The 25,721-nt window shown below is 36.8% G+C and overlaps 1 protein-coding gene across 2 annotated transcripts in view; it reads right to left on the bottom strand.

Annotated features, from left to right (window-relative positions):
• Nucleotides 1-1,346: 1,346 nt before the first annotated feature.
• Nucleotides 1,347-25,721, bottom strand: part of HIPK3 (homeodomain interacting protein kinase 3) — a 65,440-nt gene continuing 41,065 nt past the window's right edge. Inside the window, exons 2-16 of one of the 2 annotated variants that reach the window (XM_065881289.1) lie at nt 24,466-24,589; nt 15,730-15,849; nt 14,500-14,586; nt 13,822-14,006; nt 12,594-12,753; nt 12,056-12,179; nt 7,292-7,413; nt 6,549-6,670; nt 6,296-6,457; nt 6,078-6,140; nt 5,487-5,783; nt 5,038-5,178; nt 3,309-3,544; nt 2,898-3,025; nt 1,347-2,043 (exon numbers count right to left, since the gene is read on the bottom strand). In XM_065881289.1, the coding sequence (XP_065737361.1) occupies nt 1,567-2,043; nt 2,898-3,025; nt 3,309-3,544; nt 5,038-5,178; nt 5,487-5,783; nt 6,078-6,140; nt 6,296-6,457; nt 6,549-6,670; nt 7,292-7,413; nt 12,056-12,179; nt 12,594-12,753; nt 13,822-14,006; nt 14,500-14,586; nt 15,730-15,849; nt 24,466-24,589 (2,548 nt within the window). In that variant the 3' untranslated portion in view covers nt 1,347-1,566. The remainder of the gene's footprint in view (nt 2,044-2,897; nt 3,026-3,308; nt 3,545-5,037; nt 5,179-5,486; nt 5,784-6,077; nt 6,141-6,295; nt 6,458-6,548; nt 6,671-7,291; nt 7,414-12,055; nt 12,180-12,593; nt 12,754-13,821; nt 14,007-14,499; nt 14,587-15,729; nt 15,850-24,465; nt 24,590-25,721) is intronic. The other variant, XM_065881290.1, reaches the window with a different exon arrangement.

Below are 25,721 nucleotides of genomic sequence, written 5' to 3'. Positions count from 1 at the left end.
TAATCACCTAATTTCACAGCTATCTGAAGTGGCAATCGTTATATAGCAGCTTATCTATGATACATTCAAGATAAATGATACAATTTATTATTTGCCCATAAGCTAAAACACAGCCTGCTTAATACCTTCCTTTAAATTCCACCTCTACACTACAATATACTTGAGGTCTATGCAAAAAGTAGCTACCTTTTATATAGGAAATGGATGATTAAGTCTTTGGTGCTGTAAAAGCAACTTCATTTAAACATCACCACCACCACCACCAAAAAAAAAAGGAGGGAAAAACCCAAGACGCACTTCCTAGGAAAACAAGCATGTAATTTCTGTCCCTGACGGAATGTATTAAATAAGCAAACACCACCAACAAGCAAAACAAGTACTACAATGTAAAAATACTTAAAAACAAAACAAAACAAACCCTCTCACATGCATAAATGAAAAATTGCACACAAAGAACTCACATCTTTTCAAGCTTCAATGGTAAATATTCTGCTACTATTTATTAAATACTGCATGGTTTGCCCAAGCTAGGATGAAACCACATCATGAATCAATGAGCATTTTCTTTCATTATCTACTCAAAGTCATGCCTACTGTACTGCATCTCTAAACATTTTATTAAATCCAATTATACAGCAAACACTCCCAAAATAAACTTAGATTGTATTGCAGTTTCACTTAACAGTATATAAAATGCTGTGTTGTGACAGGTATCAACTATCCATTAGATACTGAATCACTTTTTCTTAAGCACTACTACCTGCTTGCTTTTCTTGAAGCTAGATCATTCTGAAAAATCAAGACAGCAGAATTCAGCTATAGCAAACATGCTGCCCTCTTAGTAAGGAAAAAACAGCTACAACCTGAAATCATACCACACAAAACCAAAAATGAACATTACTCCATCAAAGGAAACTAAAGAGTAAGTCTGAACTTTTAAGTGCTGCAGTCCTCAACATTTATATATAGTAATAACATTAACAACCTCAAATATTTAAGGCACTATGTGTGGGAACGGTTTACAATGCAGCTGAGATTATTAGAACAACATTTAAGAGCAAAGTCTAGGCAACATTTTGCCCATGCAAAAGACACATGCAAATGTAAAGAACAATAGCTCAATTTCTTAGGTAAGTGACCCAACATTTATACACTAAGACACAGATAATACAATTCACTTGTATGCTGTAATTCTGACATATGTGCATCTGTTGCTCTAAGTCTGTACACAGAATGGCTTCCCAAATATAGACGTGTCTTGCACTAGTTAGAAGGCAATTTTATAAAAAATAGTGGGAGCAAAACTGGACTTCTGCTCCCATAAGTCACCTGCCTAGAGTTACTACATAAGAAGATAACATGACCAAAGACAAGTTATACCAAATGTGCAAAACACATTAAAAGTGAGTTTTTTTTTTAAAGCTCAAAGTTGTTTAAATTGCACCCAAGTCTACATGATTCAAAAATAATTTTCTTGTGCCATGGCTAATATTTATTAAATACCATGTTTTATTTTTAATCAAATGTTTGTATCATTGAGCTTCCTCAATATACTCTTTTGAATTTTCACATATATGGATACTGGCTGAGTTTGGTTGGACTCAGTGGAAATCCAGTATATGCAGGTGATGCTGCAATGTAAGAATGTGGTGGGAAGATTGGTTTGTACTGAGTCTGATGAATGGTTGGGGATGGTAACAGACGGGGATTTATGCCCACTGGGACTTGGTGAACTATGCCACTGGGATGGGAGATATTATAAGTTGGATGCTGTAACATAGGTCTTGAGGTACATGGAGAGGCTAAGAGGTGGGCCACCGGTGCAGCACTGCTGAGGGTAGCTGATGATGGGTATGGAAGTAGAGTAGGCTGTCCTCCGAGGTGCGTATTTCCAGCCAGATGGGCGTGCACAGCTGTGTGATTAGGACTTCCATGAGAAAGAGTGAATGGATTACTAGTAACACTAGTAGGGATATAAGCTTGCTGTCTTCGATGTCCAAAGTTTCCATTCCACTCTTGATGCCCAGATCCAAAGTGCTGAACCTATCCAAAAACAAAACAAAAAGATTAATTACATATTTTATAAGTCAAAAAGAAAGGGAAATTACAAGATACTCTGTGACTGATAACCCACAGAGGATCTCTCAGATCTTAGTATATACACTAAGTATAAACAGAGTGGAGAAAAATAGCGATCGATTTTATATATATATTAGTATTAGCATTTTAATATGTATTACTGCATATTATTATAATATTAACATTGCCACTACCTCCGCTAGTAGTGTCACTATTCCTACCACTACTGATAGCTACCATTTGCAGAGCACCTATTATATGTAAGACTAACACTTTACGTACGAGACTGTATTTAATTCTAATTATAGTTATATAGCTATCATTCCCATTAACTGTGGTCCAGACCTGTTGAAGAGACCTGGCCAAGGTACTATACATAGCACTTGGCAAAACCAGGATGTGAACGCAGGTCTGACTCCAATACCTATGATCTTTTCTTTCCCCCAAGTGAAACACAAGTGCCAAGCACAGTGCTGACCAGATGGCAAGTACTCAATAAGGCATCTCTCACCATCACAACTAACACACAAGAAATGTAACCATCAATGCACTGGTGTGCATTCTGATTTAAAGGGCCTAAAACAACAAACAGACTAAAAAACTTTAAGAGAACCTAAGAACCTAATCTTTCTGAAAAATTCAAGTTCCATGGATAATCGGATAATTATCCTATTATTAAGCCAATTACTTTTTAAGTCACTTGGGATAATGAAAAGGGAAAAATTTATTAAGATTTTATACAGTGTGAGAATCTTTTTCCCCCCAGTTAGAAAACTGCTAAATTTGAATCCCAAAGACTCATAAATTCACAAACATACCTGACTGAAATTCAAATGCTGCTGCTGGAATGCTGATGTCAATTTCTGCTGACGATTACCTACTGCGGAAGGCTGGTTTAATCTTCCAGGAGCAGATCGTCCTTTTATTAATGGCTGGCATACAGAATCTGGCAACAACAAAATACCAGAAAGTAGCTACTTTTTCCTTCTTATGTAAAAATTAGAAAGGTCTTTAGATATTTTACACAATAGTGATTTGAGAACCTTAAAATTAAATACAAAGAAAAGATCTCATGGTTTCCAAGGACTGGGTGATATTAGAAGATATCTCCTTTGTACAATAGATTTCGCAGGGTCAGGCTGGAAATTCAGAGATGACTTTTGGCTCTAATGTTCCTAAATTAAGACCTTTTAAGGGACAATCAGGGAAATAGAGAGGACTCAGTTTACCTGTGTTTGCCATATGCTCATCGGCATTTAATCCATTTTCTAGTCCCATTGGTGGCACCACAACAGTACAAACAGCTGGTTTGGTTTCTGCGTCAGCAGAGGTTACCAGTTCTGTGTTTTGATGCGTATCCGCCACAAAACTGCTCTCTGCAAACGGGCTGTCATGTCCTGAAGAGTCTGATGTTGGAGAGCCATCCACAGTATCACAACTACTTTCCTGTTCTTCATCTGACATACTACAACAAGAAAGTATTTTTATGAACAATGTTTTTCAACATTAAATCTAAAGTTAAATAATTTCCAGACTCCCAGCAAATTGATAAGAATCTTATTCAATTATTTCATACCTAATTACAACTTCTTCCTTATCAAAAAAACATTTTTCATAGATTTTCTAGACTCCCACATTAATTCTTTTTTCAGACTGCTAACCCTAATTCTGTCTATCTAGGAACACACTCTTGGCACTTATTTTTCCCTCCTTTCCCTTCCCACTTGATCCTTAGTCGCAGTTCATAAAATCCCATTTATAAATTACAGAAGATTTCATCAAGACACTACAAAAGAAGTGCTGTTCTGGATAACTGAAACAAAATGTACAAACACATAAGCATGCAACTTGCATATTTCAGATTAAATTCTAATGTTATATATGTACCTTTAGTGATAATTTGGGTCCTTTTAACTAACCAGTTATCTGAAAGGTCTTTCCCACCTCTCTGAAGGTCTAGCCAGTGTCCCATTTCTCTTCTCGCCCTGACCCTTGGGCCCTGCCCACCACCCCCCAACTCCTTGGGATTTCTACAGCATTTATATTGTTTTACTACTCACTTCATACTTAACAATTTGAAGCATCTCTTTTTATATGTATATTTTAATTATATATTTTTATCTTTGTATTTTATTTATATCATCTTACATGTATGTGTGTATTTACATATACATATGTATAATACCAACTTCCAAACCACATTATAAACAAGTTATAAGAAGAAGATGTGTTAATACTTCTTTATGCTTCCACAGAGCTTAGTTATAACCAAACTATTCAAAACCATATTTCCTGATTATGGAAAAAAGAGAAGACGAATAAAATTAAAGCTAAACTTTTTCAAATTTTGTTTCCACTAAAAAAAAGAATTTCTAAAAGCTAAAATCAAATGTATTTCACTGAAATTTTTATGGCTCATCTGTTAATGCGTTAGTACCTCATGCAGGTTAGGAGAAGCTCACTACTTTAGTGGCAAGGCATGTCCCTGGCCAAAAGGAAGGGTAGGAAGGAAATATGCATGAAACCGTGCAAATCAATCACTATGAGAGAAAAAAATCAGCAAATACTCTACTGACAGTGGGTCATTACTTTATTATGCAAAACACTCCTTTTTATTTTGCTGAAGTATATGTTCTTATTCCAAATTTAAATTACAATAGTAGTCTGTGGAGCTGGAGTTGAGAATGTGGCTTTTTCACTCTTTCAAAACAAATGATTCTTTAAAAATCATTTATTAGAACCTCAATTTTTCATTTAGATCTGTTCTGTAATAGTAAAGAAAATTACTACTTAAAACCTGAGTTTATAAAAAGGTGATCTAGTTCAAAAATTATGATCAAGAGAGAAGTCACTGTGGTAAACTGGCAGGTACTTACTAATTTAAACAACAACAAAAGAAATCATAGGCTTTTTAGTAGACTTAATATTTATAATGCACTGCTATTGAAATTCCTTTACCTGTTCGGTCTCTTGCAAGGGGATGGGCTGGACTGCCCTGAGGAGCTGGTGCTCAGAGTACTCTCAGGACTACTTAATGAACAAATCCGATCAATATTCAAGGTGCTCTGGCAAGCTTCACAATCCAGATTACCTTTACATCTAAGTAAAGAGGGAAGGGAAAACTGGGTCAAAAATGAGAACATACTTCCCAAGTAGCCAAAATTTACATTATTTAATTAAGGATATGAAACAGTTAAGAGTGACCTACATGGACAAAAATCTAAAGCTCATAATACAGGAAAAATGCTATAGTAATCATGCTAAATGCTATTCAGGAAGTTTACTCTGAAGGACATGAACAGACAAGTAATAAAGCACAAAGTTTTTTTTCCCCACTGCAGCAGAGGGTGCCATCATCATTATTTAAGGATGCAGGAAAATTGCGGGAAACTGCTTTTGGCACTTACTCTCTGAGCGAATGTCTCTGCGACGTCTCTTCTTCGTCAGTGTCACTGCTAATGGTGATCACACTCACCGCAGGACTCGGGGAGTCAGCGATGATGATGGTTTGCCGCTGTTTATCTGAAACTGATGAATCAGGGTCCTGCCTGATAGAAGTTTCACAACAATTTCTTGCCTCTCCTTCTGAGTTACGATTGTCCTGTGTTTCTATGCAACTTGCTTCCTCAACATCTTTCCCATTTACTATCTTTGGAGAAATAAATGCTGATTGTGGGATATTGGTATTCTGCAATGAATTACTCCTGCAATCAAAGGAACAATGTGTTATTTCTATAATCAAAATATATACATGACATTTTTCTAAGACAGCTTGTTATAATTAACAATGCAAACCTTCACTTGTTAAGATTATAACACACTAACATACAGATGAGTCTGTGATATATAAAATACCTCGAGAAATATAAGTGTAGATTGCATTTACATATATTCAAATGGTCTTTTTTTTTCTTTGGTAAATGTGATATCTGAGTATCTAAAATGGTCTAAAATTATAGGTAGATAATAAATCAAAAGGGCAATAAAGGCAATCTTACCAACTGAAAGCATTTATTTCCTCTCTTCCCAGCTCCCATTCCATTAGTTTTACCAAAATACCTCTGAGAAATTGAGAAGGGAGCTGGCTTAGTGTTTGTAACAAAGCTATCAAAGAGGTCATTTTGAATACAACAGAGTGACCCTTTGGTGTACATGCAAAATTTATTTTAATGATTAATTTTAAAATGCAGAGGAAAGTTAAAATATCAATACCAACCTGTTCTGGCACAGTTTATTTTTCTTGGTGGTGGCAGGCTGAGGCCACACAACATGTGCGATGCCCACACTAATTGGCTGAGGGGCTGATAAGGTGATCTGATTGGTTAGAAGAGGTTGTGGCATCACTGAGCTGTAATGATTGCTGTGTGAAATCATTTTCCTAGGGAGAAAATTTAGAAAAATTGAATCCCTACTTTACCATATCTAGTTTGCAAACTATTCACAAAGAAGTACCCTTGTTTTTAACTTACCCCCAGTCTCCGAGCCTCTGTGAACCAGCCATACCCTCAGAAGCTAATGTAGTAGCAGGAGCCATGGGTGTTATCTGTTGCCAGGCAGGTACCAGCATCTGCTGTGTTCTACCAGACCATGTCTGTTGCAGCAAAAAACAAAACCAAAAACAAAAGAAAAACTAGTATGATACAAGTTAACTCAAAGTAACAATCTTCTAGACGGGAATAAAGACACAGACCTACTAGAGAATCGACTTGACGATCCGGGGAGGGGGAAGAGTAAACTGGGACAAAGTGAGAGAGTGGCATGGATATACATACACTACCAAACGTAAAATAGATAGCTAGTGGAAGCAGCCACATAGCACAGGGAGATCAGCTCCATGCTTTGTGACCACCTAGAGGGGTGGGATAGGGAGGATGGAAAAGAGGGAGGGAGACGCAAGAAGGAAGAAATATGGGGACATATGTATATGTACAACTGATTCACTTTGTTATAAAGCAGAAACTAACATACCATTGTAAAGCAATTATATTCCAATAAAGATGTAAAAAAATTTTTTTAATTTTTAAAAATAAAAAACTTCAATAATTAAAAAAAAGTAACAATCTTCTAATAATTATAAAAGTTAAAGTCAATAATCTACAAGGATCGAATTCCCATCTAGGTCATTTTCATTGTTTCCAACAGCACAAATGGATTAGTGCCTCTGAGTAAAAGGAGGACAGCACATATGTAAAAATAATGAATTATTACCAACCTGAGAAAGAACTCCTGGTCGGATCTGTAGTGGCTGCATGGCTGGGGCCTGCGTTACAAGGGGTACTGTATTATCTACCCTTATTGAATAACTAGTGGGTTTACCATGTGTTGCAGGAATACCTGTGAAATAGAAAAGAACAGTTCTCAAATAAAAGAAAAAAATTTTCTCTGAGTTACCTTATAAAACTCTTAAATTTATGAATTGCTAAAATTCTTATTAGGATTATAAAAAAATTCCCTGCATAAAATTTTCATAATATTAGAAAGCAATCTACTTGGAAAGTGAGGTACTGTCTATCTACCTTGTGGTACCTCATTCCAAAAATTGTTATAAAGCTACTCTTTCAAAGTTGAATGATTTGTTTTTGAAACTTCCCATTCCTTTTAAAGTTTGCTATCATAGCTTTCCTTTCATTTTAGAAAGTTCTGCCACTGGTAAGACATGGAAAGGTGAATCTGGCTCAACATCCTTATTCTCTAGCAGGTAAACGTTCACCTTTTCATACAAACTTTTAGCTATGCTTGGTATTCTCTTCTTTAAAACTATGATAGGATCTTATACACGTCACCAAAGGAGGAATGTATCACAACTTCAACTTCAATGGCCATGATGGTTTACATGATTCAGTAAAATTCAGGATGGCACACTCATTTCAACCTCTAAAGGAAAAGCAAAAAACAAACTTTTCTGCCTTATATGATACAACTAAGCATTTATCGTTGTGGTTTAATCTACTAGTATTTCTAGTGGAGAGCTACTGGAACTCCAGGACAAACGTTCCATTTTGCTTACCCCCTAGGAAAATTAGAAAGCAGGATTACTACCCACATTAATCCTGTTAATATTAATATGTCTGTGTCATACATTGCAAGAGCACCTTGCAAATATTAAGTCTTATGGCACCAAACTTTAAGAGAGTAAAGTAGTATTACACCAACTAAGAACTTTGACTAACAAGATTTTAGGGATATCTCCTAAGATTAGAAAGCTGAGTTACTAGAATAAATTCACTACTTCATAATTCCAGTCTATTGTATTGTACTTACTTTCAATATGGGGTGGCAGATCATTTAAACATAATCAGTTTTTGGATAAAAGAGACCTTGTGTGATCAGCCATTTAAAAAAATTTTTTTAAAAACAATTCTTTTTTTTTCCTACTGAAAAATAACCTTACACTTTTTATTGCACAAATATTTATAAGTGATAATTCTAAGGAGAATTTTATTGTGTTTATCTTCTTCACAGAGGTGCTTATCCTACTGGCAGGGTGTTCTACCCTCTGAACTCCACCTAAAGAGCTACATGTGAGGGACTTCCCTGGCGGTCCAGTAGTTACGACTCTGTGTTTCCAATGCAGGGGGTGAGGGATCGATCCCTGGTCAGGGAACTAAGATCCCACTTGCTGCAGCACATGGCCAAAAAAAGTTTAAAAAAAGACAAAGAAAAAAAAGAGCTACATGTGAATTAGATCTACAAAGATCTATGAGTTATTTTTTTAAACTGACCTTCTTACCCTTTCCAAAAAGCATGTCTTGATCAGCAAATTCTCCAAGGAATGGAATATGAGCACACCCAGGCTGTGTAGATATATTGCAGCAACAGAGAATCTCATCAGAGAAAAAAGCATCCTGACTTTGATAAGGGTGAAATCACAGAGCAAATTCTTAAATCCCCCCAAAAAAAGATTGCCCTTAAATTCTCCTCGTAATCAATGCCTTAAGACAAGAAGAATTCTCCTATAATCTTTTTTTAAAAAATCAAATTCAAAAGTGGGTTCAGGGCTTCCCTGGTGGCGCAGTGGTTGAGAGTCCACCTGCCGATGCAGCGGACACAGGTTCGTGCCCCGGTCAGGGAGGATCCCACATGCCGCGGAGCGGCTGGGCCCGTGAGCCATGGCCACTGAGCCTGCGCGTCTGGAGCCCGTGCTCCGCAATGGGAGAGGCCACAACAGTGAGAGGCCTGCGTACAGCAAAAAAAAAAAAGAAAAGAAAAAAAAAAGTGGGTTCAGATTCTAATTTTCTATATGCTTATTAGGTTGGCTAAAATTTTTATCTTCGATTACATTTGCTTGATACCTGGAAAGCATGACACAAAAAGTTTAAAGACTGTTCTAGTACAACAGAGGAGAATTTTGCTGGAATGCATTTGATTCTAAAATAGCAGTTTTCATCCAGAGGGGATGAATAAGTAGCTTTTCAGATTGCCAAATAATGTTAAACGCTTGTTTAGTAAATACAACAACCTACACTCAAATTTGTTAAGTAAAAGCTTGTCTAAGTCTTCTGTACTTTAAACATGGCACAATATTAGGGATGTGGCATCCATATAGCTATACCTACACGTTATATCTATAGTATCTAAAATATATGAAATGCATGATGAACTTAAACAGTGTAGACCCAAGGTAAAAAATTTAAAGTGAAGGGCAAGAGACATAAATTGTATTTTAAAATCCGAAGTATAATGGTACCATAACTGCTACCCAATAATCACTTAAATATGTTTCTTTGAAATGGATTAGCACATTATGAGGTAAAGGGGTAAGAAGGTCAATACTGGGATTTTCTACAGAGATGCCAAAATGGATTAGAGGGAAAGCTTTCATTTCTAAGCAGACACTATACTAAGATAAGAAACAGTGAGACAACATATTACAGAGCCTGCCTTTTATGCTGCTGCAGCTGCACCTGTTAGTTCTTTAAGTGAACAAATATTTTGCTTTCTCTCACTATTAATTCTAAAACTATTGTTCTTCACATTTGATGAGTTAATGAGCTTGAAAGTATCTCCTTTTCTTTCTGTTATCCTTGTTAGGAACCACTTGCAGTTGTTAACATATGTACAGAAAGGTTACTAACCTTTTATTAATTACAAGCTACATAAAAAGATAAAAGATTTGCCTAACCTCATTGAATGTTTTAAGAATGATGCCCAATTGTACTTAGAAATGTGTCCACAAAGCCTTTTGGTACAAACAGAAGGTAGCTCTGAAAAAAAAAAAATTGTTATTCCAAATCTTTTTTTTTTTTTTTTGGCTGTGCCGCACAGCTTGCAGGATCTTAGTTCCCCTAACAAGGATCAAACCCGGGCCCCCAGCAGTGAAAGCCCAGAATCCTAACCACTGGAATGCCAGGGAATTCCCTGCTATTCCAAATCTTGATGAAATATACCACACTGTAGGTAGGTGACCCCCAAACTGATTTTGGTACACGGAAGAGATCATTAGAACCTAAGAATCTATTAGTACAGATTAAAAACTCATCTAAGTGAAAATGTATCTGTCAAGATACCACTTACGTAGTAACTAATTGAAAAACAAAAAAGCATCAGTCTTGCATGCTCAAGAATTTAGAAGTAAAATGTCTATGACTTACTATTAACAGTATGTGTATGTTTAACAGACAGATAGAACAAATACACCATGTTAATACTTGTTGAATCTAGGAGAAAGGACATTATTATTCTTTGAACTTCTCTACAATAAACAGTTGAAGAAAAACAAAGAAACACAACAGCATCTTTAAGAGTGCTGACAATATGATATAGGTATTTTTATTACCAAACCAGCCATGGGTCACTGTCACAGATAACAGACCAAAGCTACCCTGGTAGAACCAAAGTGGCTAAAGAGCTGCTATGTTTTCACATCTCTCATTACCAGCCAAGCAAGTCAACAAACATATTTTTGGTGCTTTGTTAGGCACTGTGGGGAAGATTAAAATAAAAACTTTAAAAAGTTGCTCACATCCTTAAATGAAATAAAAATTTCAAATATAACCTTCAGAATCCAGAAATATTACAGCTGGAAACGATCAAGATAGTATCTATTCAGTCTGTTTTCTTTGACAAAGGCTGAAGCAAGTTAACAGACTTGTCTGGGATGGCAGAGCAAACAGCAGAAAGAGAACTAGATCCCAGGCCGACTTAGCACCAAGAGCTCTCACTTACACTACACAGCATTACCACCATGCTTCAAAGAGTCATTTCAGGCCCATTTGGAATCAATCTCTTGATTTTAAGATATAACCAGATGTCACAGCCTAGCAAGGACATAAGAATGTCATGTAAAACGACATCACTCAGTCATCCTCGGTATGCTATTTCCGAAGGACCTAGGAAAGAGGGCTTTATGCTAGCTATTCCAGTCAAAAAGTTCACTGCTATCACCCTTTCACCACTAAGAAGTTCCTCAGTGTGAAAATTTATGGCATCTTCAAAGGTGTTCTGTCACCATCTCACTTGAGGATTTGATTCGATATTTTTATCTAAATAAGGGCAATTTGATCAAAATCAATCTTCAAACAAACAAACAAACAAACTAAGCTATGGGGAAAGAACAAGACTACAATATTTTAGGAAAGAAATCCTCTGACCAAAACTTAAAGAACTGAGCTTTCAATCACTGTAATGTCCAGCGATGACATGCAGATAAGTACTTACTTGAACATCTGGAGCAGTTATACCCAGTATAGGACAATCCATACCTTTCCAAGTTCATTAATTTCCACTAAGGTATGTCATCATGCTAGACTCTACAGGAAATACAACTGTCGTATGGTCCATTTTGTTAATGATGACTACAGTGGAGCTGCACTCAAGAAGTATCACTGGTCTTAAGGCTACTGACCTGCTTAAATTAAATTCAAATGTAGCAGTAAATGTAGCAAAACCCATGCAGTGTATTTAAAGAATAGATGCCTAAACTTATTTTAAAGTAATGCATGCCTAAATTCAAAGTGTAATTTGAATAAAAGAATACCTTGAATAGCTGGTGGACAGATAATCAGTGTCTGCTGAAAAGCATCACCACAACCAAAATGAGCAGTTCCAGCCTGCAGAGGAATCCCATGGTGCACAACTGAATGAGCAGATGTGGTTAATGCCTGAAACGATAGACGTACATGGCATTCATTATACAGAGCAGGCTTCTAATTGCTGTACACATACTTTATAAGCAGAAATCGAATGCATTTCAAAAAATCGTAATTCTATGATAAAAATGGACCCAGAAATTGATCTTACTGAAGTCTACTTTTTGTAGAGTTGAGACACAGAAGGGCAGGTAGATCATATTGAAAGAATAAAAGGTGAAGGAAAAAAATGGATTTGAGTAGATATGCTCCAATTGTTACCCTGAAATATCAGAGATTTAACAGAACAGCCATAGTAAGACTTCATCAGCACTGGAACTTCTAACTGCTGACTTGGAAACTTCTGCATATTTCAAAAGCAAATCAGCAATCATTAAAAAAAAAAAAAAAGAGGAGCATAAATTATCAAATACTATAAGTTCTTACCTGACTTCTTAATGTGCCAATTTTAGTAAAATTTGCTGTCAGATTAGCAGTACTGCTTGGAGCAACTGGTCTCAAGAGTGAAGTTTTATTGTGATTATTTGTGTCACATGAATTCGGATGGGACTTACAAATATCCATAATATGAAAACAGGACTTTACACTGCAAAAGAAAAATCGAAAGGTAATTGTAATATTATTTTTTTAATGTTTAGAGTAGTTTAAGATTAAAAATTATTTCCAAAAGGAAAAAAAAGTCTATGGCTTGCACTTAATCTGCATATTTCCAATAGTATTTCTACCAGGAAATCCTGTAAGATCAAATTTCAAAGCAAGCAGAATATACTTATATCTGGAATATTTTCTTGAGACAGCAAAGCAATAGTGAGCACTTTTTGGTTATAATTTTATGACCCCTACTCTAAATAGTTTTTTTCTAAACTTCTAGATCTCCACATCCCTAAATTAATGGCACCATGTATGTGGTTATTACGTTATTTTCAAAGTGCTTATATACAGAAACCATTAGACATTTTTAAGTACTGGGGGTGTGGAGACTAGTTGGGCTTTATAAAAACATCGATTTTAATTGTAATTCACAATAACGAGTATCAGTTTGTTCCTTTACCTCCTTCATTCAATATTTTAAAAATATTAAAAGAAGCTATTTTAAGTCACTTACTTTACTCTCTTCAGCCTATAAAAAAGAGGATTGGGGTTCAAAGAATTCACAAGATTTGCCTAAGGTAACTCTTCTAAGTCCTTCTCAATTTGGGCATATACTCTTCTCTACTAACCCATAAAAAAAAACCTCCTTTCCTTCCACAACACAGAGGGGAAAGAAGGGGGACAAGAAAAGCAAATGCTGTGAAAGGAAATTGAAAATGGAGTTTGCAGGACTCAAAATTGAGGGAGGAACAACCTAACACTTCCTTTAACTATAAATATGCCTGGTTATTAAGGTAAGAATGTCATGTAAAACGACATCACTCAGTCATCCTCGGTATGCTATTTTGGAAAAAGAACATTGGAATGTGATTTAGATTTGCATTCTATTTCTACTCTGCAATTTATTGTCTATGTGAACTTGGCCAAGTTAGCTTAACCTCTTTTTACTCAGTTTCCTTATATTTAATGAAGAAATTGAATCATTTTTCTAACACACTGGTTTACCACAAACAGCATTTATCATTTCTCCAGAATCATTTTAAAAGATTTTAGAGTAACATACTGGTTGCTATGCGGGAAATCTAGAAGATGTTTCATATTAACAAAAGCATGGTTCAAAGTCTCTGCTGGAGTAATTCTTAAATCTGCATCAATCAGCAACATTTTTTTCAACAGACTAACAAATTCTCTTCTATCAGCTTTCTCAGCCAAAAGATCACTTCCTTCCAAATCCATCACTGTGTTCACCTGCAAAATCAAAACTTCAAGTCATCGAATAAAAATAAGCCATACAAGGTAGTATATGTTAAAGTCTCACAGTTTACAAAAGAAGCCCACAACACAGGAAAGAACAAAGAACTACAATTATTTTGAAATAAGAAAGAACAATTGAGTTTAACAAATCCTCAAAAATATTCTGAGGTACCAAAGAGCATTCAAAGCAGGAAAAAAAAATTTTTTTTAACTAAACAAATATCCACTTCTAGAGAGAGGTAAGGAAAAGAAACATGTCTGTTAGAGTTTTCCTTTTTAAAGAAAATGCTTGAATAATACAAATTAAATACGTGATAAAGACAAATGCAATTTAGTCCCTGAAACCTCAGAATCAATTTTGTTTGAAAAGCTTAAAAACAGCAAGCATTCTATGTCATATAGAAAATGATTAACGTGTTTTGGCATTCTTGGCATTCAACTCCACCAACTTAAGCATAAGACTGACAAATGTGTCTGTGGTACTCACATGCACTATATCATCCAGACTGTTGAATATGTACTTTCTGGCTTCTTTAGACTTCATTCCTGTCTCAGCCTCGTGTTCTTCCAGTGTCTTATTGAATATATCAGAGAAGGAAAATATCTTATTTACCCACCATTTGTAAATCCTTTATTTCTTCAATTCTGGCACATTTAGCCTAATATATTGAATATTCTAAGGCAAGTAGTAGTTTCAAAAGAATAACTAACAAAAATGTAATTTTGGGACTTCCCTGGTGGTGCAGCGGTTAAGAATCCACCTGCCAAGGCAGGGGACACGGGTTTGAGCCCTGGTCCGGGAGGATCCCACATGCTGCGGAGGAACTAAGCCTGTGTGCCACAACTACTGAGCCTGCGCTCTAGAGCCTGCGAGCCACAACTACTGAAGTCGATGCGCCTAGAGCCTCTGCTCCGCAACGAGAAGCCACTGCAATGAGAAGCCCATGCACCGCAACAAAGAGTGGACCCAATGCAGCCAAAAATAAATAAATAAAATAATTTTTTTTTAATGTAAGTTTTTAGAAGTATACAAAAAATGAGAAGTTCAGGTTCAGATCAAAAAATATTACACATATAGATAAATTCCTTAACAAAATAACTAAAGTGAATCATTAAAGATTTACTAATCTTAGGAATAATTTAGGTACTTGGGTTATGTAGTAAGTGGTTAGATTCAATCCCCGTCCTATAAAGCTTAATAAATGTAGAACTGGGTAGGGAAGATAAACAACACAAAATGATACACATAAAATTTTTTTAAACTATTTAAAATGAGTTAATAATTGTGCTGTCAGGTTAGAGAATGAGCTAAGGTATTCAGAAAGGACTCTCCTTGTTAAAAGTGGGGGGTGGGGATTGTCAAAAATGAAAATTCAAAAGAAGAAAAAAATGCAATGAAAGAGGGCTTCCCTGGTGGCGCAGTGGTTGAGAGCCCGCCTGCTGATGCAGGGGACGCAGGTTTGTGCCCCGGTCTGGGAAGATCCCACATGCCGCTGAGCGGCTGGGCCCGTGAGCCATGGCTGCTGAGCCTGCGCGTCCGGAGCCTGTGCTCCACAACGGGAGAGGCCACAACAGTGAGAGGCCCGTGTACAGCCAAAAAAAAAAAAAAAAAAAAAAAAAAAAAGCAATGAAAGAAAAATAGGCACAGAGGGTATTATCTGTGAACATGAGGCATCTTAGAATATGTTTTTCTAAATTTTTTTTTTTAATGTATTACCTTTAATCTCCAACCAGAATGAGAGATATCTGTTTCTCTGCAAAAAAATCTTGTGGATTTTGTACCCACATTTAACAACTGTTCTCCTGGTAAACCTTGAGTCTGAGAAATGTATCGAATCTGAAAAATAATTTACAAAACAGAAGAGTTATTCTTTTATTGCATTAAGATATTTATTGAACAACTATATCAGACACTAAGGTAGATGTTAGATCAAGAATTAAATGATGTACAGTGTGTGCCCTAAGAAATCAGTCCAGTGGGGAACATACAAGTAAGCAATTATAATACAGTGTAATATATATTGATATAATACAGGTATAATAAATACATGCCTTATGGAAAAACAAAGAAGAGACACATAAAATAATTGTAGTCATATAAAGTTCCAGATGAGGTGATGCTCAAGTTGGGTCAAAAAGAACAAACAGTTTGTTAGCCCTGAAGGAATGGAAGAAAATCTGAATTATGATGATTTATGCTAAGGTTATAATATGAGTAAATATGGAAAATAAAAAGAATACATCCACACATTCAGAGACTGAAGTTCACTAAGGGAGAAATGGCAAGAGACAAAATTGATCTAGCAGGCAAAGGGCTTTATCAGTAGGTTAAGAAGTTTGGATTTTACTCTGAGAGGCAATACTGGGAAACCACTGGAGAAACTGGAGAAATCTACACAGGCAACTGACAAGTTACTTGACTTAGTGACAAGTTGACGTGGTGAATTAGGGCTATGGGAGCACTGGAGGGGACGCATCTATGTCACTGGCATATGTGTGCTTGAGTCAGTAGAGGAGGACACAGTGTAGATGAGCTCTCTCAGGACACTGAAAAGCTCCAGCCTCAGGGCCTCTGAACTTAACATCCTTCTGTTTGAACACTGTTCCCCCAGACATCTGTATGGCTAGTGTTTCACTTCCTTCAGCTCTCACCTCAGATGTTACCTTATTCATGAGGCCTTTCATGCCCCACTAATAAATAAGAACAAGCTCTCCCCTCTTAGTACCCTTATCTCTACCTATTCTGTTGTATTTTTCTCTACTGTGCTTTTTTATCATCTGATATTCTGGTACATTTACTTTGTATTTTCTTACCCCATTCTGCAGTAGAATGTAAATTTCATGAGGGAAGAACTTTGTTTTGTTTTCTTACACGTACACCCATGACAGTGTCTGGTACATAGGTGGCCCTCAAATATCTGTCCCCCAGATCAACAACTGGGCAGCACAGGGAATAAACAGAGGCTTAACCCCTTGAAACTGTGTTTGAGAACACAGGATTCCTTTTTTAAACCTCAAATACAACTAGTCCATCCTCTCCTGCATCTTCTATTTCTTCCTCTGTATGAGATTTTTGCCCTCGATCTACAAAAATGTTTAATATCTTCCAGCCTAAAAAAAAAAACAAACCCCAAAAACTCTCTTAACTATTTAAAACACTTTTCTCATTCAGTTAAAAGCATTAAAATAGTGGTCTATATATTTTTTTTTTTTTTTTTTTAATGGTACGCGGGCCTCTCACTGCCGTGGCCTCCCCCGTTGCGGAGCACAGGCTCCGGACGCGCAGACTCAGCGGCCATGGCTCACGGGCCCAGCCGCTCCGCGGCATGTGGGATCCTCCCGGACCGGGGCACGAACCCGTGTCCCCTGCATCGGCAGGCGGACTCCCAACCACTGCGCCACCAGGGAAGCCCTGGTCTATATTTTACTTTCCATTCTAACCTCAACACACAATTGGAATTTTACTATTACTCTCACGAAATGATAATGTCCTGTTATTAACTGACACATTTAATTGTCGCATATTAATCCTTATCTTACTTCAACACTACTGGCTATTTTCAAGTGAATAACTTGAAAACTCTGTTCCTTTCATTTCCACATCATTCTTTTCTATTTCTCTTCCTACTTCTTGGCACTCTTTAACTGCCTTCCTCCATTTGTTATATGGCATTGCATTCTAGAGTTTTATCTGTCTTCTTTCCCTCCACAAGCCCCACGTGCCCATAGTTTTATCTCTAATTCTATGTCTAAATATTTATCTCTAGCTCTGGAGCTGTAGATCCAACTGCTTACTGATACTCTCTATCTGGCAGGCCTTTAGGTACCTCAAAGTGAACATATTCTAAACTGATTTTCCTTAAACCTGTTAATCCTCATGTATTTCCCCCTTTGGAGACTACCACCAACCACCCGAATCAGAAACCTGAAATTTATGCCCAACAAGTACCTCGCCCTCATCACCCAACATCCAAAACCGTAACAATCTTACCTCATTAGTATTTTTCATAACTCTCTCTCCTCTCCATTCCTCTTTCAGGTCTTCTTCAATTCTGAGTTATACAATCTCACAAGTCTCCTAATTACCTGCCTCCCTAATGACTCCATCCACTCACTCCCAATTCATTATTCACATTGCTAAGAACAAGAAATTGCTAACAGCCATTTTGATAAAATGAAAACCTGATTATTACTCCCCTGTATAAAATTACTTTACTGCCTCCAGGATGGATTCCAAATCTCTAAACATGGCACACAGGCCCTCCAGCTTTATCTCTTCCGGGCTCTTTACATGCTCCTGTACTCCAGCCCCCTCTAGCACCTGCTAAACCTTGCATGGGTTAGCTTCTCTTTCCTAGATTGCTCTCTAACCCCTACTTATCAACATCCCTGTTCTTCTCCCTCCTTACTCCCCTCCCTGCCACTTCACCAAATCCACGTGGCAAACTTTTACTGTTCCTTCTTCAAGACTCAATTCAAGAAATTCTCCTCTGTAAAGCCATGCCTAACCATCCAAAACAGAGGCAATCACCTTCCTCTGTGCTACCATCACACCTAGAACATAACAATTTTAATGCATTTATAACACTACATTACAATTATCTTTACACGTCAGTTTTCCCTGCTAGACTACGTGCCTCCTAACAAGAGTCTATGTTCATGCTATTTGTATCCCGAATTTTACATGAAATGATAACTAAAATCTCCACCTTACAAATTAGTTTCGTTACATTAAAGTGCAGTACCTCCCCCTCACCCCACATCCCCCAAGTGCCTGAGTTCCTTGTTTTACGGAAACAGAAAATGAAAAGTACTAAGAGCTTAGTATCTTGATGTTGCGCCAGAGTATCGCAGATGGTAAGAAAGGTGCTCAACAATTCAATTTCAACAAACATACACAGGGCATTTATTATGGGTCAGATGCTAAAGCTATGCAGAACAATAAAATATGTTGCAAATCTTCAAAATTTATTCAAAAAATTCAGTAGAATAAATATTTAAGCACATAATCTGCAATTAAACTAGGAAATGTCATTATAAAGAAAAAAACAAAGTGCTAAGAGAATACCATAGAGCAATTAATATACCTAAGAAGTTGAGATGGCACTGAAAAAACAAAACGGCAAATGAACCTGCCAAGCTTATTTTTGGTCGTAATGCCTGCCAGTCATTTGAAAAGAACTTGTTCCATCTGTATGCCCCTCCTGTCTCCAGTGGATGAAGGGTGGGGACCTGACCTAGAAGCAATTAATTCATAAATTTGCCTTGTGAACTCAACTAGAATTAAGCTAAGCAAATCAGATTTACAGTGTCAGAAACGCAAACTAAGAAATTCCAGATACTGTTGGAGGATGAGCTGAAGGGTTATAAGGCAGAGCTAGAGTTTGATGACCATGTTAACATAACCAGAGTTAAGAGTGAGCAGGAATTCTGAGTAGCAAGTTAGAACAGATAAAAGCACTTAAAGAGCAGCTAAGTTATACTTAAGATCGAGCACCAGAGTGAAATTCTACCAAAGCCTATTAATTTCTCTAAGTGTTGCCTTGAACCTAAAAGCACCTTCAACTCCACACTTCACAAAATCCAGTCATATTAAAGCTCATTCTTGGATTTTTGGACAGTCCACACAAAAATAAATGAACTTTTCCTTGAGCCAACTGGAGAAGGTCTCTTTGAAACCTGAATAGCTTGACAAAATAGAATTCTTTAAAGATTCCCACCCCCACCCCTGGAATGAGCTCTATTCTTCTTACATAAGATATTTGATATTACCAAGCATAATAAAATTTGAATATAAATTCAGGCTTTCGGCTGCTCTGGATAAGATTCTACCTAAACTCTAAAAAACATTTTTCAAGAACAATCAACATTTACCAAGTAAATACTGTCCATTCATCCATAAAAATATTATTTAACTTCCTAGAATGTTACTGATATTTCCCCAGTAAATATAAGTCAAATTGAGTACATATAGCACTAATGAGACAGTATACCTACAATTAAGACAGGAAGGGATCCAAGCACAGTACCAATTCACAGGGCAGCCTTCTCTACACATACACAGTAAATACATTTGTATACGAAAAGAAATAAAATGCACATATGACAAAATATATTCTCAACATGGTCAGTGCCCAGTTGTAGAATCCAAAATTCAAAGAAGAAATTGCCTTGGAAAGACTTTAAGAGATGACACAGATGATTAAAGGGCTAGAACACAAAGCCCATAATAAAGAATTTAAATAGTCTGAAAAGTTCTTCCTGGTGACTCAAATTTGGCCTTTAAGTATACTATACGTATACTGTTAAGTCTTTTTCACCTCCTTTGAAAAAAAACAATATTACAAGGTTAAATATAGGTTACACAAAAGACATATCAACAAGGGTTAAGAAAGAGATGTTACAATATATTTCACAGAAAGTCTTTATTTTTGTAAATGTTCCATGTGCACTTAAAATGTATGTATCCTGGGCTTCCCTGGTGGCGCAGTGGTTGAGAGTCTGCCTGCCGATGCAGGGGACACGGGTTCGTGCCCCGGTCCAGGAGGATCCCACGTGCCACGGAGCGGCTGGGCCCATGAGCCATAGCCACTGAGCCTGCGTGTCCGGAGCCTGTGCTCCGCAGCAGGAGAGGCCACAGCAGTGAGAGGCCCGCGTACCAAAAAAAAAAAGTATGTATCCTGCAGTTTTGCGTGTAGTATTGGGTGTAGTGCTCTATGCCTGTATCACTAGGTCAACTTGGTTAATCATGTGTTCAAATCCTCTATATTCTTGCTGATATTTTTCTATCTACTTTCTCTATCAATTACTGAAAGAAATGTGCTTTAAATCTCTAATTATGATTGTGGTTTTGTCTCTTTTTTTGGTTCTATCAATTTTAGATTTATAATATTTTGAAGCTGTTGCTAGAGATATAAAATATAGAATTTCTGTGCTTGTGTTGAACTGAATTTCCAAATTAATTGGCTGGGCTTCCACTCTTTATAAATAATGCTGATATATTTGTAATATACAAACACTCCTGTTGTTAAAAGCAATGTTATTAACAAAAGCAAAACGGAAGAAGAATATCTTGTACAACATATATTCTGAGAGATAAATATTTGTACAAAATGTTATCACGGGGGCTTCCCTGGTGGCACAGTTCGAGCTCCAGTCCGGGAAGATCCCACATGCCGTGGAAAAACTAAGCCCATTTGCCTCAACTACTGAGCCTGTGCTCTAGAGCCCGCGAACCACAACTACTGAAGCCCGCGCGCCTACAGCCTGTGCTCCGCAGCAAGAGAAGCCACTGCAATGAGAGGCCTGCGCACCGCAACAAAGAGTAGACCCCGCTCACTGCAACTAGAGAAAACCCGCACTCAGCAACAAAGACCCAACGCAGTCAAAAATAAATTAAAATTTATTTTTAAAAAAAGTTATCACGGGACAAAACGATAAACTAGCATAGGCTGCTGGTTCCTTCCCTAGAACTCAAATCTGGAGACAGAATACAAATGGAGGTTGATGAATCTGAATAACTAATATACAGACTGTGAAAACCCTCTTCGAGCAATAGCAGATTGACAGTGGTAGGGTAGAGGTGGAGTCTGGAAGAGGGTCAGTGCCAGGGAGCTAGGGCAGACTAGAGCAGGGTTCAGCTGGACTCTTAGTGTCTTGAAAGTATCATTATCCATGAAGTAGTGTAGAGGTGGTCTACTGCTAATAGCATAGCTTCTAGATTCAGACTGCCCGTGTTAGACTATTGGGCAAGCTTATTAAACTTCCCCACACCTCAACTTTCTCATCTATAAAACTTCATAGGGTTGTTGTGAACATTAAATGAGTTAAAGTGTTGACAGTTCCTGGCACCCAAAAGAGCTCGATAAGTATTAATTAGTAATGTTACTACTATTGCCAACCATACTGTCACTGTAAGGCAAAAAATAAGTTAAAAAAATAAAATAGCAACAACACCCCAATTGGGTATCCAAGTATATCATGGCAGCTGATGCCCAGAATAGGAAACAGATAACAGACAGAGGCGTGCCCTTTTACATCCCAATTAAATGATCATAATCCAGGGAGTTGAGGAAATTTTATGAAATTCAACCACATAAATAGACTAAAGTAAAAAACAACCCCAAAAAACCCCACTCATGAATATTTTAATAGATGCACAAAAGCATTTCAGAGTCCAAACCAATTTAGGATTTAAAAAAAAAACAACTTAGGGCTTCCCTGGTGGGGCAGTGGTTGGGGGGTCTGCCTGCCAATGCAGGGGACATGGGTTCAAGCCCTGGTCTGGGGGGATCCCACATGCCGCGGAGCAACTAGCCCCTTGAGCCACAATTACTGAGCCTGCGCGTCTGGAGCCTGTGCTCCGCAGCGGGAGAGGCCGCGATAGTGAGAGGCCCGCGCACCGCGATGAAGAGTGGCCCCCGCTTGCTGCGACTAGAGAAAGCCCTCGCACAGAAACGAAGAGCCAACACAGCCATAAATGAATGAATGAATAAATAAATAAATTTGTTTTAAAAAGGGCAAAATTCCTTAAAAAAAAAACCTTAAAATTAGGAATAAAGGGATAGCCCTTATCTTGAAAACAGACATTTATCAAAACCTCTACAGCAAGCATCATATTTGAAAATGAGTATGAAGTCCAAGATTGGAACCAAAAAACACATCACTCCTATTTGCTTGTATTCATATATTTTGGAAAATACCTTTTAAAACACTGAATTGATAACTGTGTGGCCATTGATGCTGTATGCTATTAACTTTTTTCAATTACTGTACCCATTTGGAATTAAAGTAATATACATTCTGAAAATATTGTGAATCTGGATCAGATAACACCTCCCAGTTTAAAAAAAAAAAAGAAATCTATTACAGATTTTAGAAAAACTGAGCTTTGGTCAGGACTTTGTGTTAAATTACCATTGTAACTTTTGACAAGTCATTTCATTTTTCCGGGCCTCAGTTTTCTCCTTTATAAAATGTGAAGGGGTAGTAACTAGATAATCTGTAGGGTCCTTTTCAGTATCAACGTTAGTTGTCCAACACTAGAACTGTAAAGTCCAAATCCAGAGTACAACAGCAAACTGACCTTTATATTGCCACTAGATGGTGTCCTGCTCCAGAGTACTATGCATGTCATAAATTGTGGTCCACAAAGCCAAAGGTATATTTCTACAATTTGACAGGTACCTCAGTACTTCAGCAGCTAAGGAATTATGGGACTCTCCAACTAGATCACTAACTCTTTCAAAACTAGTAACAGTTTGGCACCTGCATCAAAGTTAATGATTGGGTAAAAAGATGAAGGAAGCTAGAATGTATGGAAATTTTTATAGAAATGGTATTTTAAGAGGTATGCTCAACATGGAGGGGGAAAGTAGAGAATATTAAAAAAACACCTGGCCTAAAAGAGAAATTTTATGGGTAGAAAGTCATTGGAAGAGGATAAGATTAAAGTTAACGATAACATCTAATTTAATAATTAATATTAAATGACTTTTACGGTCGTCTCAGCAACATTTAAGTCACTAAATTAACTACCTCTCGTATCCCCTTTTATACAGAAAGCTAAATCTTAGAAATCAGGCATTTTGCTACAAGTTATGTGTGCTTTAAAATGTTCTGTTTTCTATTTTTTTTCATGTTTGAAAGTTAAATAGTATAACATTTAAATAAAAATATAAGCCAGACAAAATATATGTAACCACTGTTAATTCTAACATTTTCTACTAAAATATGAGTTGAGTATATATATATATATCTCTAATAAGGGAGATGCTATGAAACTTTCAAATAATAGTGAAGAAGATAACAATTACCCAAAAAAGAATCTTGATATTAAAAACCAATAGCAAACAACACTGTCTAGTAGCTTAGAGAGACTAATGAACACACCTGAAAACTACCATGAAAAGTGTGTAGTGAGGTGATTTGCTGGATTTTATTGAGAGTCATTTCAATAATGTTAAGCTAGACTTTTAGCACCACCAAAAACAGCTAAAAATACTAAAGAGGGTTAGGGTGACTGAGGTACTTAAGACCAGTAAAGGTTGTTGGTTCGAGACCAGTAGCTATGATGACTTTTATTCCTTGGGAGAGGCTGACATTTCAGCTGTCATCACCCAAGTGATGTCTGTCACCCAAGCAAAGCACTATTATTTAAATGGACACAGTCCAGCCCTTTATATATCTATAATATAAAAATGGTACCAAAAAAATTCTCCCAAAAGGTTTTCAGGCCTGTGGATTATACCCTTGTTTATGAAAACACTTTAAAAATCAAGTTCTGTTTTGAGTCCTGAATTTAAATTCCGTCAGATCCAAGGTTTTGCCAATTTATTCTAAAAGGAGTCTCACATGTATTGTATTATATACCTGGGAAAATGCATTCCTGTAAGTCTATTATTTTTCCTTACATTCTACCAATTCTACTGGGTTATCACGACAGTTCTATTACCTGGTCATACTCCAAGGCTCCTGGGTAGAGAGGCCATCCAAGGAATAATTCTGCAATCACGCATCCCAGTGACCACATGTCTATGGCTTCACAAAATGGCAACCCCAATATAATCTCTGGAGCTCTGAAATTAAAAAAAAAAAAAAATAATCAATCAGCAGTTTTCTTTTAAAATTATCCGATTCATCTGATATTCTAAGAGAAGTTTGTAAAATGAGAGCGAAATCATCTACTATTTATAGTAATTCTTCATTTTCCAGAACGTGTAGAAACCTAGCCATAATCCTGAATTAAACTTCAAGGGGTGCTATGAGTACAACATTGCTATGATAAAATATCTATACTTAATCCAAGTTTTACTAACATGACAGTAAAAAAAGGAAAAGCATAGATCTTGTTTTTGAGACTACAGGAGATTAGAAATAACACACTAGAAAGAGAACTGACAAATTAAAAATACATGCACCATGACACCAACAGAACTTAAAGCCAGACACCAGAAGATAAGACCCAAACAAAACAAAACAAAACCCCAAAGGCTAACCATCGATCTAGACGTGGGTATTACTTCAGAAGATAATAATAAAAACTGGGCTATTTGTTATCCAAAACAGATAAGACCAAGTTCAATATATTCGGCCTTAAAAGGCAGAAAAGTACAGGATACATCAAAACAGTTAAAAAAGCATTTTACCACTTGAAGAACTTTGATTATTTGGAAAATTATTTCATGAAAGATACAATTCCCCGATAAATTGTGTTGCTACTTCACATGACTTTTCCATAAGAAAATTAACATTCTAAGAGTTCTCTAAATACAAAGTCATACAATCATAGTTATCCTGCACAGTCTCAAACTTACAGAGAAGTTATAAGAACAGTACAATGAATACTTTTTCCTAACCCACTTGAGAGTAATTTGCCAAATAATGGCATGCTTCGTATTTCCTACAAACAAGAATATTCTCCTACATAATCACAATACAATCATCAAAATCAGGAAACAAATACTGATACATCTCCACCATCTAAGCCTCGGACTGCAAGTTTCGCCAATTACACTGATAACGTCCTTTATGAAAAAGAATCCAATTCCGAATCGTGCACTGCATTTAGCTGTCATATCCCTTTCAGTCTTTTCCAATATCGAATAGTCCCTCAAGTCTTTCCTTGACTGCTATGACCCTGGCATAAGATATTACAGGTCAGTTGTTTGTTGAATGTCCCTCAGTATGGGTCTGTCTGATGTTTTCTTG

The sequence above is a fragment of the Phocoena phocoena genome, chromosome 8 (genome assembly GCF_963924675.1).
Source record: "Phocoena phocoena chromosome 8, mPhoPho1.1, whole genome shotgun sequence".
In the NCBI taxonomy this organism is placed as follows: Eukaryota; Metazoa; Chordata; class Mammalia; order Artiodactyla; family Phocoenidae; genus Phocoena; species Phocoena phocoena.
Note: the sequence above shows the minus strand (reverse complement) of the source record. Positions and strands in the feature narration are given on the sequence as shown.